We start from the raw sequence: 14,885 nt of genomic DNA on the forward strand, positions 1-14,885 counted from the left end.
TAGTAGCCAAGAGGTGAAAGCCAAGGCACTCAGAAGTACGTGGGCCTCCAGCACATAAACAGTAAACTGTGGGACTTCTCGGCCTCCATCTGAGCCAACTCCTCATAATAAATCTTTTTATATATCTATATATATCCTATTGGTTCTGCTTCTCTGGAGAACTCTGACTAATACACAACCCAATTGAGAACTGCCACTCTAAGAGCTGTGTCTCAAACTTTAACCTGCATGTGAATCCCCTGAGAACTTACTAAAATGAAATTTTTATTCAATTAAGTGTGAGGTGGGGCATTTCTAATAGGCCCCCAGGTGGTGCAGATGCCCCTGGGCCTGGCTGGTAGGCCACGAGATGACTGGCATGGCGTGGTGTCCTTTAAGCCCTGACTACTCGAAGGTCACATTTTACCCATCTGCTTACTCCCCCAAAGTGAACCAATGTTAAAGTAAGTGGAGAAACACACGCAATTTTCAGATCAGCGTTACTTACATTAAACCAAGGAGGAGGTCAGACTTCTTGTTTTAGGCTAAACATTTCAATTTTTATTATCTGCATTAAAACCTGGAATGATTAAAACTTAATGAACTGAGGCCATAAGGAGTACTGAAACCATGTAGAAATTAGAATAGTCTAAAAGCTTTTCTTTAAAAAATGGGACATAGTGAAAAAATCATATCTGGTAACAGAAAGTTTCAATAAAAAGACAATGTGAATTAGCACCCAGTCCCTAAATCATGGATGGGGAAAGCTTCTACCCAATGTTGGCTTACCCTTTTGCACAAATTCCACATTTTATATCACACTAAAACTAGTCCATATGCCAATATAAATATTTCATAAATAGCTAATTAAGAGTCCAACAATCAATAAACTACATTATGCAAACTTAAGCAGCAACATTTATATTCCTGGATCCAGCTGCTGTATTTAATTTACAATTAAATTTAAGTAGGAAAAGCAAAAGCTTTTCTTTATGAAGGAAGTCTCAGGATGCCAAAGACAACCAGTCTCAGAAAGTTCCACACCTATTTGTTAACCAACCAAGCCTCAAATTTCAAATCCTCATTGAAATCAAACCTATACAAATGTCACTGCAAAAATAAATAGCCTGAGGCAATAGATGACATCAGTTGGAGTTGTGTTTACAGGTCTATCAATCTTAAGCACAAACCTTGACCTTAACAAGTACTGTGTCATAGTCTTCTTTGTATTCATGTTGAGCAAACTTGGACATGAGAACTAACAAAACTCCCCCAAGATTTATAACCTAGTATTGAACTAACTAGGTTAGGTACCCTACTAATTGCTCTCGTTATGCTCATTATACCTATTAAAAGAGTAATTAGTAGCACTTATTTATAATAATCTAATTATGTTAATGGAAGGAGAGGGGTTCTCATTCACTTGGAACTCCATGAGGGCAAACACATCTGTACTGATCACTGCTGTAGCCTCAACACCTAGCAGGACACCAATAATTTTTGACAGGTTAGGTAGTTGAAGGAATGAATAAATGAATGAATGATGTCTAAAACATAGTAGATACCCCAAAAATGTTCAATGAATTCATTTAAAAGGGCTTACTTTCTAGTTTCTTCGTTAACAGATATATAAAACTAAAGCATACATTGCAAACTCCACTTACATCAATAAAGCTCACCTCTATGAGAGGTGCAGCAATTTACACACCAGTGTCACCAGCAGTATCTAAAGCAGCTGTAACTGGCAACTAAACCAAATTGTTCCTTTCTATTCTCTTAATTTATTTTTCTCCCCTGCACTTTACAGTGCCTACCAGCATATCCATTTATAAGAGCTAAAAAGATGGCAAACCTTGTTCTAGAACACTGAATTTGTTGCCTATTTCATTAATTCACCTCAGAAACAGTAAAAGCCTCACCATTACTAGGTGTCTCTTGGGACTCCTCTGTACAGTCTCTCTGGCCTTCTTCCTTTCCCTCAGCATGTTTACTGGACTTTAACAGCCGTTTTCTTACAGACATCTTCTCTTCGCCCACCATCGTGTTGACTAAGAAAGAAGATATAAAAAGCTTTAAGTATCTGGCTTAGGCAAATTTCACAATAAAACCATACTTTTAGGGGATGCAACAAATGATGTATTCTCTTCCTTTTGTTTTACTTTAATCACATTTAAGCATTTTCCGAGTACAAGATACTATAACAAATACGAAGAAATTGGTCTTTACAAAGGAATTGGCTGGTTTCAAAACACAGCCCCCATTCTTAAAGAAAATTTAGTTGAACAAACAAGGCATAAGTACATGAAAAATTAAGAATTAAATAAAAGTTAAGTACAAAGATGCCACAAGGTAGAGCACAATCAATAGTCAAGTCAATGGCAAAAACAATACATACCTGAAGTGCAGAGAGAGAAGAGATCATTAAGAGGTGCAAAGGTTTCACAGAACAGAAGGTATGTGACCTGAGTCTTGAAGGATGAGAATGGAGCACTTCATGGGTGAGAAAGGATGAAAACAAGGTCCTTGTAAGCCCTGTTCAGGGGACCATGACTGATCACACTACTTCACTAGAGGACAAGAAACAAGCTTTTGTTGAGTAATTACTAACTACCAGGACTCTGCTAGGTGCTTTATGTTTTCTCATCGAATCTTCAAAACTCTGCAAAAAACCTGTTATTACTCCTTGTTCATAAATGAGAAAAAATAAGGCTCCAGGTAGTTACTGCCAATGCCTTCCACCCACACACCAGGAACATACCAATGGCTGAACAAGCTGAGTTTATCAAGAATGCACATCATGGGAAACTGTGGGGCACCTTGGTAAGAGAATATTAGAAAGGACTTATTTAGGATTTGGATTTGACTAAGTGATTTTGGGGGACAGCCCAAAGAAGTGGGGGTTCACTCTGGCTTGAGTGCTGGCAGAAAGCAAGGACAATGTGATGACTGGGTACACCAACAAATCTCTGTGGGGAGGCAGACTAGAGGGAGGCTAAAGCTGTAATTGGTAAAGCATCAACAATTATTCCCAGTAGCCTGGAGAGGGGAATGTTGGATATTTTGTGACTTGGGCAACATGCATGTCTTTACCTGTGTTAAGACATGATTAATAACATGGTCTTATTCTTGTCTTGACCCATCATATTCAACGAATGGCTCTGTGTGATGCTGATGTTCAGTGAAATGGTTTGTGTTCAACAGAATACCCAGAAGACCTAGCTCTTACGTTCCAGGCTAGGTCACAGCAACACCAAGGCCTAGCTGACTGCACCTGGGCAGCTCCAGGACACCAAGGGCTGTTTGCTTCTTCTCATTACAGTAACTAGCCCAAGTCCACAAAGCTAATGGCAGGGTCAGATTTGAACCTGGGTCAGATCCAAACTACAAACACCACCCACTATTTGGATTTTTTTTTTTTTTTAAGTTGGTAACAGAAAAGTGGTGAGGGAAAAAGACTTTGAAAAAAAGAACTGGGGTCAAACTGTAAAGGTCTAACAAATTAGGACTTTTTTCAGTTAGGCAGTAGTGAGACATTTCAAGCACTGAAAAATATGACCAAAATCAAATTTTAGGCAGATCAATATCAGGACAGTACAAGGTTTACTCCAAAGCAGTGTCTTACTATGTAGACGTTTTCAGCAGTCTGAAGCAAAACATAATGAAGTACTCACTACATTATTTTTAAAATTCTAAGATTATGTTTTTTTAAAATGGTTATGTTTAAATGTCCTTTTCTGTATGAAATGGAGTACACGGTGAGCTTGATTGTTTTCTTAAATATCACTGCTTGGCAAAGTAAAAATCTGACAAATCTAGATCAGTTTCCTTTTATTTTTTTCCAAAATCAAATGAAACAGAATTATGGAATAGTAAATGAATGTATCAAGTAGAAATTTTAGGAGACCAATAAGATCCAATTAAAAAGAGGAACCTAGGAAAGAGGTCAGGGCAACTGGTAAATTTTAAAATCATTTGTGTAACACTGACAGAGGAAGCCAGAAGAACATCTAATTCTCCAACAGAAAAAATTAGAGAAGTGAGAACTGACAACTAAACTCTGAGGGATGCCCTCAAGTAAGACAACAAGAAGTAGAAAAGAAATCAGGGACAAAAACAGAAAAAGAAAAGATGCAAAAAGAACCAAGATGTTTCAAAAAGGAATTATACAGGAATTAATAGTGCGGAATTAAAAAATAGGGACTCTACTTCTGAGTGCTTATGTGTTTTACGTGTATGATTATTTTAGTCTCTATATAATCTTTAAAGTAGGTACTACTATTTTATTCCCCCAATATTGTCTTTGGTCACCATGTCTTCCCATACACTCTTTCCTGTCTCTAGAAAGCTGTTTCTCCTCTGCCCTTTCTAGCTAATCTTACCATTCAAAGTGTCCCAGCAGCAGCAGTAATAACAACAGTTTTGACTTAATGAGCAGCTGTTTTGTCCCTACGAGGCACTGTGCTGCTAAATCCTTTAAATTTTCTTATTCAACCTTTACAATTTGAGAGGTAGGCATTCGCTCATTTTACAAGTGAGAATAATACAGGTTAGGGAGGCGATTTAATTTGCTCCAAATCATATAATTCTCCAACTGCAGAACAGGGATTCAAAACCAGAACTACTGGATTCCACAGCCTGCACTGTCATCACCAGATGGCTTTGACTCACCTCCTCTGCTAAAGTTTCTTTGACCACTATCTCTCACCTCACCCTCCTCTGTGATCCAACTGCACCCTGTACAACCTGTCACACTAGGATACTCAGTGAGCAATAAATACTATCTGCCTCTTATACTCAGCATAAGCTTCTTAAAGACAGGGACTAAATGGTATCTTCTCTTTGAATTCCCAAAATCCAATGGGGCATATCTGGAATATGATAGGTATATATTAGTACAGAAAGTGATGTACCAGTTAATACCACAACCAATTATTCTGAGTAATAAGTTCTCTAAACTCAGAGAATCAAGAGGAAAATATATGCTGGGAGAATGCCAATGAGAATCATCTTCACTGTTAACAGCTTTATACCTTCTACTCAACAATAGGACCTACAACAATCGTTCGTTCTTAATTGGGGGTGAGGGGACCCCCTAGACTAAGGGTATGCAAAAGCTACTCTGAATATTTCAGTAACTGAAATAAACAATTATACATTTATCACATAAGGCAAGCAATACAGGCTAACTAAAGCAATGTTATTTTGCTTTTGGCTGAGACTGTATCAACTCAGTGAGAAATCAGTTAGCTCTCTCTTGCTAATTAAAAGGTGAAAAAAAGAGGTTAAAAAAAATTTAAACCAAGTTTGACAAACAAATGCTGTTAAACAGGCAAAAAGGAAAAAAAAAAAAATCTAAGCCTGGGTACCCTGTAGAATAATGAAAAAATTTAAAGGAGTCCTTGGTGATGAAACTGGGAACCATCAACCTAGTTTACAGAATAAAACCTGACTTCAAAAGCTAAAGCACAGGTATTGAGTTTGCACAGTTTGCCATAGATCCATCGACATTTTAGAAGTGAGCCAAAGAAGAAAACACTAACTCTTCATGAAAAGCTTTATGTCACAGTCTATGCTATTTGGCCTCAATTTCCTCCATTAGCAGGAAGAGAGAACCATAACACAGCCGGGAAAGCACAAGATTTGGTATCACAACACCAAGAGGTAAGTTAACATCTCTGCTCCATCATATTGCATCCTCAGGTAAATCCTCCAACCTCTCAATCTGTTTCTTCATCTAGACAGTTTAAAATACTACTGCACACACACACACACAAAGATAATACACACTAGAGTGCCAATATTCTATTAACAACCTAGCTTAAAAAATTAAGTGAATCTGATCCCTACATATCTATGCCCTGTATACTAAATGACACAAAGTCATATCATCCCTCAAATTCTACTTGTGTTTGCTCTTAATATGTGATAGATGAGGGTAAATCAAGTTCCATAATTATACACTTTCTCAAATGCAGCTCAAACACCACGTGGCTTCCAAGAAAACATTAACAAATTTCGTTATTGTCACACATACAGATGTTAAGAAGGATAATACTTATGTCTCGCCTCAATTTTAACCAAATCCTCATATCATGTAAATCATAAGATTATGAGATGATGTCTGAACTGAGCTCCTCCTGCCATGTATGTCAGTAACAGTACATGGCTATTGCGGCAGAAAATGGAGGGAAAATACAGTAATGCTCGGTTCAACTGTTCCTTCTCTACACAGACAGATCACTTTGGCCTCTGTGTGGAGAGCAGACCACAAGGAGGGCAAGAGCATAAGAAAGGACACTCTGGCAATCATCCTCCTAGCAGACTCCTGCAATCACCCAGGTGAGGAGGAGGAGAGCTGAACTTTCTGACCACTCATTCAGGACTGTGAATCCACCCCCTTACCAATCTAGACACTAGCTAGCCAGACTACTTTAGCTGTTGCAAAGTAAAAAATTCAAACTGTAATTAATTCTAAGTGGTTTCTAGGTGCTGACATGGATCACTGCCCTTATATGTGAGGTGTACCATAGTTTTTTCTTGCCCTCCTATTAACACAGGACAGGAGTGGAAGTTATCCTCCTCGTTTCCTCTTACTTCCAGGTCACCGTTCCTCATTCCCTTCCTTAAATACCTCCGCCAGATTATTACACCTGATACTTCTCTTTGTTGTATGTTCTGTCTTCCTGATCACTCCCCTCCTTTACTGAGGATGTGAACACCTCACTCACTCCCCCTTTCTCCCTTCCACCAATTCTTCCACACTTCTTTCACTTCAACATTTATGTACTAGATCCAAGCTCCTGGCCTCCAAGCTCCTTGACTTCTTCCTTTCTCCAAAAAGCTGTTCTTATGTCCCAATCACATCTTCCCCTAGAACTTACTGTTACCAACAACTGCACCATGTCCATAATTTTAATTTCTAGCGTCTAACCCTCTGATCACCACCAGTTCACTTACTGTGATACCCTCGTCCAGACTTCCCTGAGCTCCAGACTCCTATCCAAAGGCCCACCGGACACCTTTATGTAGGTAGATGTCTTACAGGCATCTCAAACTTTAACATGACCAAAATTGAACTACTCATGTTCCCTCCAATTCCATTCTTCTGTCTTTCCTAATTCAGTTAATGGAACTAGCAGTCAGTCTTTGCCCAGATTAAAAATGAAAAACCCGAAGTTATCCTTGATTCTTTACCTTCCCTTAATCAATCCAACAGCAAGTCCATTTTACTCTGCCTTCAAAATATATATCCCATTCTAAACTTTTCACCACATCCATCACCTTCACCACAGTCTAAGCCACCGCCACCTCTCACTGTAGTAGCCTAACTGGTCTCTCCTCATCTTCTTCCTTCTGGTCACACAGGGCCCAGAGTACCCTTTTAAAAGGTAAATCTGAGCAGGTCATTCCCCTGGCTCAAAATCCTTCAGGCACTGAATTCTGTTCCAAGCCCTCACCATTGTCTAGTAACTCCTCCATGATCCGCCATTCACCTCCCGACCCTCCACTTCCACTACAGTTCTCATTGCTCATTCCCATTACTTTGGCTTTCTGCTGTTTCTTTGTCAAGCCAAGTTCACTCCCACTTAAAGGTGTCCGCTATTTCCTCTATCTGGATTATCTCCCCCAGACACCCTCCCTCAAGGATTTCCCCCTCACTTCATTCAAGTTCTCAAATACCCCCTCCTCAGGGACTCCCCTATCTACCCCAACTAAAATAAACACTCTCACACCCTGTTAGTCTTATCCCTTACCCTGCTTTATTTTTCTTCAGTGCATTTATTTCCCAATACATTATAGTTTTAATTGTCTACCCCACAAGACTAATCCCCATGAAAAGCAGAATTCTGACTTGTTCACCTTTTTAATCCAACTATCTAGAACTTTGCCTGGAACAGTCTGTATTTTATACATGAATGAATGAATGGTTATCAAGCATTTTCACACACAGTAAGGAAATAAAACAACTTTCCTTCACATGTTCATGAAACAATCATCAAGAAGATAATATGAGAGTTGGAACTCATGTTCATTTCTAACTCTATCTGTTAACACTAAAAGATAAATATAGACCCCAGTTTGGGGTTTAAGTTGTATGGATGTACACAAAAATGATCCGTTCTAGAGCTTAAGACTTTTCATCAGCATCTGCCATTCTGCACCCAATTATAAACTCAGGCTGTCTAACAGACTTTGAAAAACAGTTTGCTAACAAATGCAATGACTTTTACTTCCCTGGAAAATCTCTCAAACTTGAGAGATTCAAATAATTAGAACAAACATTATTAGAATTGCTGGTTAGTTCCTTTTAATGGGTACTTACCACTGGCTACACTTTCTGATAAGATCTTTGTGTATATTACCTCCTTTAAACTTAACAATAACCCTGTGAGGTAGGTAATCCTGTCCCCAATTCACACAGAAAAAGGTAGTGACAACCAGAAGCATAATTATAGACAACCATAAAGAAAGAAAACTTTACAAGTAGGAATCAACTTTAAAAAAGAGAAAGCAAGCATAGGTCTTTTCATGTAGGGTTAAAGGGCTTATATTTCTTATGAGTCCCCCAACACATCATTTTATCAAAGCAGACCTGCAGGGACTTCCTGGTGGTCCAGTGGTTAAGAATCTGCCCCTCAATGCAGGGGACGTGGGTTCGATCCATGGCTGGGGAACTGAGATCCAACATGCTGCTAGGCAACTAAACCCACGCCTTCACAACTACAGAGCCCATGTGCTCTGGAGCCCGTGGGCCACAACTAGAGAGAAGCCCAAGTGCAGCAATGAAAGAGCCCCCGTGCTGCAACTAAGACCCGATGCAGCCAAAAACAAAAAGAAAAAAAAAAAAAGCAGACCTGCTGACCTTAGCTGAATTCATGCTGTTTTTTTTGTTTTTCGGTTTTTGGTTTTTTGGGCCGTGCCATGCGGCTTACAGGATCTTAGTTCCCCTACCAGGGATTGAACCTGGGCCAAGCAGTGAAAGCCTGGAATCCTAACCACTAGACTACCAGGGAACTCCCCTGAAGTTCATGCTTTAATGACCCTTGCACATCTTGTAAAAGGCTATGGTATTTTAAACATAGAAGGCAAGGACAAAAATTTTAATTTGCCTTGAAAAACAATTTTTTTAAGTTTTGACGCTTAAAAGGTATGTGTCAATTATCTGAAAATCCATGTATTTTAAGCACCTCTTTCTACAATGATGTTAGATGTACTGTAAATAATACAGACGTCTACCCCATTAACTGTTCTCACACACGCACACATGGTGTCAAGAGAAGGCATAACCAACCACTTAGAAAAGTTGAGTAAGTCCTCATGGAGGTGACATTAGAGCCAGAGTTCAAAGAAGACACAGAAGTTTGCCAGGCATCAAAACAGAACCAGATGAAGAGCACTCTGAAAACATGAAGATGTACAGACCTTGGTGACAGGTCCATTATTTCAAACATTTTATTGACCTCTACTATGTGCCAGGCCCTGGGATACAAAGATGATTAAACAGTCTGAGCCCTCAAGGAATGAAAAACTAGTGAAAGAAAGATATAAAAACATAATTATAGGAGTATTACAGAACAGTAATTTAGATGTATGTACATTATGAAGGGAATACAGGCCTGATGCCCAATAGAGTTTAGGGGCAATTAGGAAAGGTTTCCTGAAGTAGGTAAAATCTAGGTTAAATCTTAAAGGAAGAGAAGGAAAAGGCTGGAGCACAGGGTAAATGGAAGGGCAAAGACAAAAGGTCAAGGGCCCTTAGGGGCAATGCTAAGGAGTTTGGAACTTAACACACAAACAAGGAGTTGATAGAGGCTTTTAAACAGAGGGCAACTTGATTATCTGACTTGATATTTGTCTTTTAGTAAGAAACTCAGGCAGCAACGTGGAGGATGTGCTATTGGCAGTGCTGGGGCCCAGGGTGGGCTGCCCCAAAATATGCCTCAGCAGCATACTATTTTGAAGAAACAGCGGTTGCAAGGGGGCGACTGTGACCCTCCTCTCTGTCTCCCTGAAAGCAGGATATAAATCCCCCACATAAAAGGTGCCCTTCCTGTATTGGGAGGTAGAAAGACATCCTTATCACCAGAGATGGGGAGTTCAGGGCCCAGGGGCCTGTATAAGGAAACACCTGCCACTTCTTTGCTAATTTACTACCCAAGCCCAAACCTTGCTTAAATTCCTTACTAATTAAGCACCCAAACCTAAGCTTCTTTGTCCTGTCAATTTCTCTCTAATTTATTGTTGGTCTAAAACATATAAAAGCTGCCTACTTTGGCCACTTCTTAGGTCTTGTTTCTATGAGACCTCCATGCACAGGAATCAAAGATTCTTTTTTCTCCTGTTAATCTACCTTGTGTCAAGAATTCAAGAGGGGGTTAAATCAACTATACTCCAGTATAAAATAAAATTGTTTTTAAAAAGGTTAATTTTATGATATGTATATTTTATCAGAATAAAAAAGCAAATACTGGGGGGAAAAAAAAAGAGAACTCAAGAGGGGTAAAGGGGGAAATTTTGCCCACCTGGATCACAAGGAGAACAATGAGCTCTCACAAATGATAAAGGCCTAAAGTAAGGCTCAAATGACATGTATTTCTTAAATGGACAAATGATTTCATGAAGAAGAGATAACAGAGATCGGATAAATTTACAAACATTAAGCTGAGGCATCTATGAGATATCCAGGTGCCTACATCCAGAAGGCAGTTGGAAATACAGATCCTAACTAAGCCTACAGGTGTGCCATTAAGCTAAGTAACTACAGGAGAAGAGAAATGAGTAGATAAGTTCAATATGATACTCCTGTGAGTCAGCCCAGTGATGACGGCCAACAGGCAAATGAATATACAAATCTGGACTAAAGAGAGAGATGTGGGATTCATCGGTGTATAGGCAGCAGCTAAGGCCAAGCACAGGAAGGAAGTCTCAGGGAGAGACCATAAGTTAAGAAAAGAGATTACTTAGGAAATAACAAAGCTAACTTTCGCCCAGTACTTACTTTGGCTCATTTAATCCTCACAACAATCTATGTGGCAGATACTACTATCCCTTTTTTCTTTTGGCCACGCCACATGGCTTGAGGGATCTTAGTTCCCTGACCAGGGATTGAACCCAGGCCACAGCAGTGAAAGAGTCCTAACCACTGAACCACCAGGGAATTCCCACTATTATCCCATTTTAGAAGTGGTTAACATTTTCCCAATATTACAAGGCAATTAAAGAACTGTAAAAAAGCAAGGCCTAGGAAAGATTAGAGGAGAACCAGGAGCAAGCAATGTTCCAAATCAAGTTAGAAGATACAAGAGGTAACCTACGGTCAATACCATGGAAAATTCAGGTAGGACCAAAAAAATACAGGAGGGGAGAAAAAAAAAAAAAAAAAAAAGAACGTGGGGCACTGAATATTTCACAATTTGGGGACATTAATAGCTACAATTTACGTGCATAGTTAGTTTCAAGAAGAAGGATAAAGAAACATTGAATTGGGTTGCAAAATGAGTTGAGGAAGTGAAAATCATGATCATAAGACTAGTCTCACAAGAGGTCCAGCAATAAAGGAAATAGGCACCCATGTTTATCATGCCAGTAACATTTACAGTGCTGGGCGCCAGGGTCAGTGCATTCACATCCCTCACTTAAAATTTCCATTTTAAAAGATGCAAAAGATTCGGAAACACTACTAAACTCAGTCACATGACAGTAAGTGGCAGTAGAAACATTTACACCCAAAGTGGCATAAAGCTGACTATTTTAAAAATACAACACACTGAACAATTATTTCTTAAGAATCCAACCAGTTCACTGGTTTTGGAATGTTCAGTGTGGTAGTATCTAACTTGCCTTAAGAAAGTGAAACAAAAAGAATTGGATTGAACCACTGAAATGAATCACGTTGGAAAGAAGTGTTCACTTTAGCCTGCCTGCAGTGTTCCTTATTAATAAAGCTTTCAAAAGCACCTTTAAATCTATTTTAAAAAGAAACATTGAACAGGAACGCCTACTCTAGGTGACGACTTTGCTACATCACTCCCAGGTTCAGTAGGGGTAAAGAGAAACACTTTACAGATACAATTCAAAACATAAACGTTCCCTTTCTTCTTTCCAAATAAAGGTTTGCCCTAGTACAACCCTATATTTACATATCAAAGAACTGGATCATCAATTAGCAAAACTAAAGAACACAAATTCTCATTTACATCTGTATGGTCACTATAATCATTTATCCTATGTGATAAATTCCAAAAATAAATTTTGTTAACTGGCCTTTGTTAAAAACTTCTTCCTGTTCCTTCCCAAAGGAAACAGGTAATCTCTAGTTAATATTTTTCATTCAAAAGTTCCCTCCTCGGGACTTTCCTGGTGGCGCAGTGGTTAAGAATCCGCCTGCCAATGCAGGGGACACAGGTTCGATCCCTGGTTCGGGAAGATCCCACATGCCGAGGAGCAACTATGCCCGTGTGCCACAACTACTGAGCCCGTGTGCCTAGAGCCCATGCTCCACAATGAGAAGCCCGCGCACCGCAATGAAGAGTAGCCCCCACTCGACGCAACTAGGGAAAGCTCACGCACAGCAACGAAAACCCAATGCAGCCAAAAATAAAATAAATAAAAGCAATCATTAAAAACAAAAAGTTCCCTCCTCTGTCCTCCAACTCATTCATTCTTTCATTGTGCCAGGTGCTGGGCCAGACTCTGAGAACTAAGACCTAAATAAGATGGACTAGCCCAGCCTTCATGAAATTTACATGCTAGTAGAAGAAACAAAGCATCTAAGTAACTAACGCAGCTCATTACAAATGATGATTAACCGCAGCTAAGAAAAATAGAGTGCTAGGAGGGTTTAACCCCCCACACGATGTGTTTCCTGAAGAAGTGATATTTGGGCTGATATTAGAGGAAATGAGCGAATTAGAAATGAAGGAAACCCCTAAAGACCAGGAGATAGTAAAGAGAAAGAGGCTTTCTTAGAAGAACAAAAATAAAACCGGTGTGGCTTGAGCCTAGAGAGCTCAAACTGAACTGGAGATAAGAGTGGCAGGCAGCAGTGTTTGGATCTTTATCCTAATAATGTGAAATCTTGAAAGTTCTCAGCACATGACGCAATGAGACACGTGCATTTTTAAAGGATTACTCTTGAATGCATCAGAGCTCCTTCCAAAATCCATCCTCATGCCTAAACACACAACTTCCCTAACATCAATACTGCCCAACTTAAAGCGGGAAAAAAAGAAGAATGCTTCGAGTTGAATTCTACTCGAATTCAAGGGACTCTGGAAAAAAATTAGTTTAAACAGCACCCACCTAAATATTAAATGACCAGTAAACTTCATATATAAACATGGAAAAGAGAGCTTATAGTGGTTTCTCGCTTACAAATAACTTCTAAATATGCATATCATTTAAACTGCATGGCTATTAACATTTACGAATGACAGAAACTTAACCACATCCTAATACTTCAAAATAAAATGAGTTGATTAAAGGTTTTGGTACCCAGATTTCGATGTCTTGAAGTACCACCTATCCCTTCACACTTTTTTCCCCTAAAATCAGTCAGAAGCTGACACCCTGAGCGCGTTTTTGGTTTCGCTTTTTAAGGAATAAAATGTATTCTAATTCATAACTTTCTTTACTACTGGCTTGAAAGATGTCACAGGATTTGGGGGGACACCAAACAAACCTCCAAGGTTTAAAAGGTTGCCAGCCATACCGGCGCCCGAAGGTAACTTTCCCGCCCGTCCCATCCCCCAAACTGCCCAGGACTCGCGGAGCCTCCCCCTCCCCTCAGCCCAGTACAAGGCCAGGCCCCCGGGCCGGAGTTGCAGCCGCCACTTTTCTCCCCTTCTTCGCCGGCAGAGGCGGGTGGACCCTGGCAGGAAGTGAGGAGGGGACTGGGGAGCATGGGCATTACCTGGGGCCGGAGCCTGGCAGCGGGGACCTCAGCAAGGAGGGCAAAGCCGAGAAGCCGTCACAGCGCGGCTGGCAGGAATGTCGGCTCCTGGCCGCTCGCTCCCCGGCTGCCCCAGGCCGCCAACGCCGCCAGCCCAACAGCAAACGAATGTAACGCGCCCGACTCCCCAACCCCTCCGCCCCCAGCCTCACAGCCCGCTACGCAGCGTCATGCGCACGGCCAGCGCCGGCTGAGGCTTTCATTGGTGGCCCCGCCCGCCGTCAGGCTCCGCCCACCTCCCACGGCCGCCCCGCCCCGCCCCTTCCCGAGCAAGGGGGGTTTCCAGGGCGAGAGACCTTCGTTGGCCTTGGCCCAATAAGTGGGAAGCTTTGTGCGAGCAGACCTTGATTCCCGCGACAGTAGCTTGCTTTCCATTTCTACCCCAGCGATCCAATGTTCTGCAGAAATGGGACCGAGGCAACTTGCTGCCTGTCCGAAAAGGAGCCCTGCATTGTAGCGCAAGACTGACGAGTCTGGTGCCTCTTCCAGAGACTCGCAGAATCCGCCTATAGAACTGTGGATTATTGCAGTTTGAACTGACCCCCTAGGACAACTAGAAGCGCTAGCCAGAAGCGTTTGTCATGGGATGCTTTAATGCTTTGAAAATTGTTCTTAACTGTGTTCTTCAGCGAACTGGATAAGGAGACAGTAAGGTAAGTGAAATACCGGGGCAATGAAGTAATTTAAAAGGGGGCTTCACAATTAAAGAGAAAATAATGTTGCAGAGAGATTAGGACACAGATTAGTTACAGTTAGATTGTATCTGTTTAGATCGCTTAGATTTTATGAAGGCCAATACGTAGGTAAACTCAGAGTAAAGATATGTGAAAAGGGAATGGTATGGGCAACAGGGACTGAAGGGCCACACTCTTAGCCTGCAAACCAGTATGAGCTAACCTAGCCTGTCTAGTCAGTCCAACCCTACACTATCAGGTTGAGATGGCCACCCATGACC

The 14,885-nt window shown here is 40.7% G+C and overlaps 1 protein-coding gene across 3 annotated transcripts in view; it reads right to left on the reverse strand.

Annotated features, from left to right (window-relative positions):
• The window catches only part of SOAT1 (sterol O-acyltransferase 1), a 61,847-nt gene extending 47,700 nt beyond the window's left edge, over positions 1-14,147 (reverse strand). The window contains exons 1-3 of one of the 3 annotated variants that reach the window (XM_059056371.2): positions 13,892-14,137; positions 2,375-2,546; positions 1,899-2,027 (exon numbers count right to left, since the gene is read on the reverse strand). In XM_059056371.2, the coding sequence (XP_058912354.1) occupies positions 1,899-2,019 (121 nt within the window). In that variant the 5' untranslated portion in view covers positions 2,020-2,027; positions 2,375-2,546; positions 13,892-14,137. Of the gene's footprint in view, positions 1-1,898; positions 2,028-2,374; positions 2,547-13,891 lie in introns of all 3 variants that reach the window. The other 2 variants (XM_059056377.2, XM_059056383.2) reach the window with 2 other exon arrangements.
• Between the last annotated feature and the right edge of the window lie 738 nt (positions 14,148-14,885).

Source organism: Kogia breviceps, chromosome 1, assembly GCF_026419965.1.
Source record: "Kogia breviceps isolate mKogBre1 chromosome 1, mKogBre1 haplotype 1, whole genome shotgun sequence".
Lineage (NCBI taxonomy): Eukaryota > Metazoa > Chordata > Mammalia > Artiodactyla > Physeteridae > Kogia > Kogia breviceps.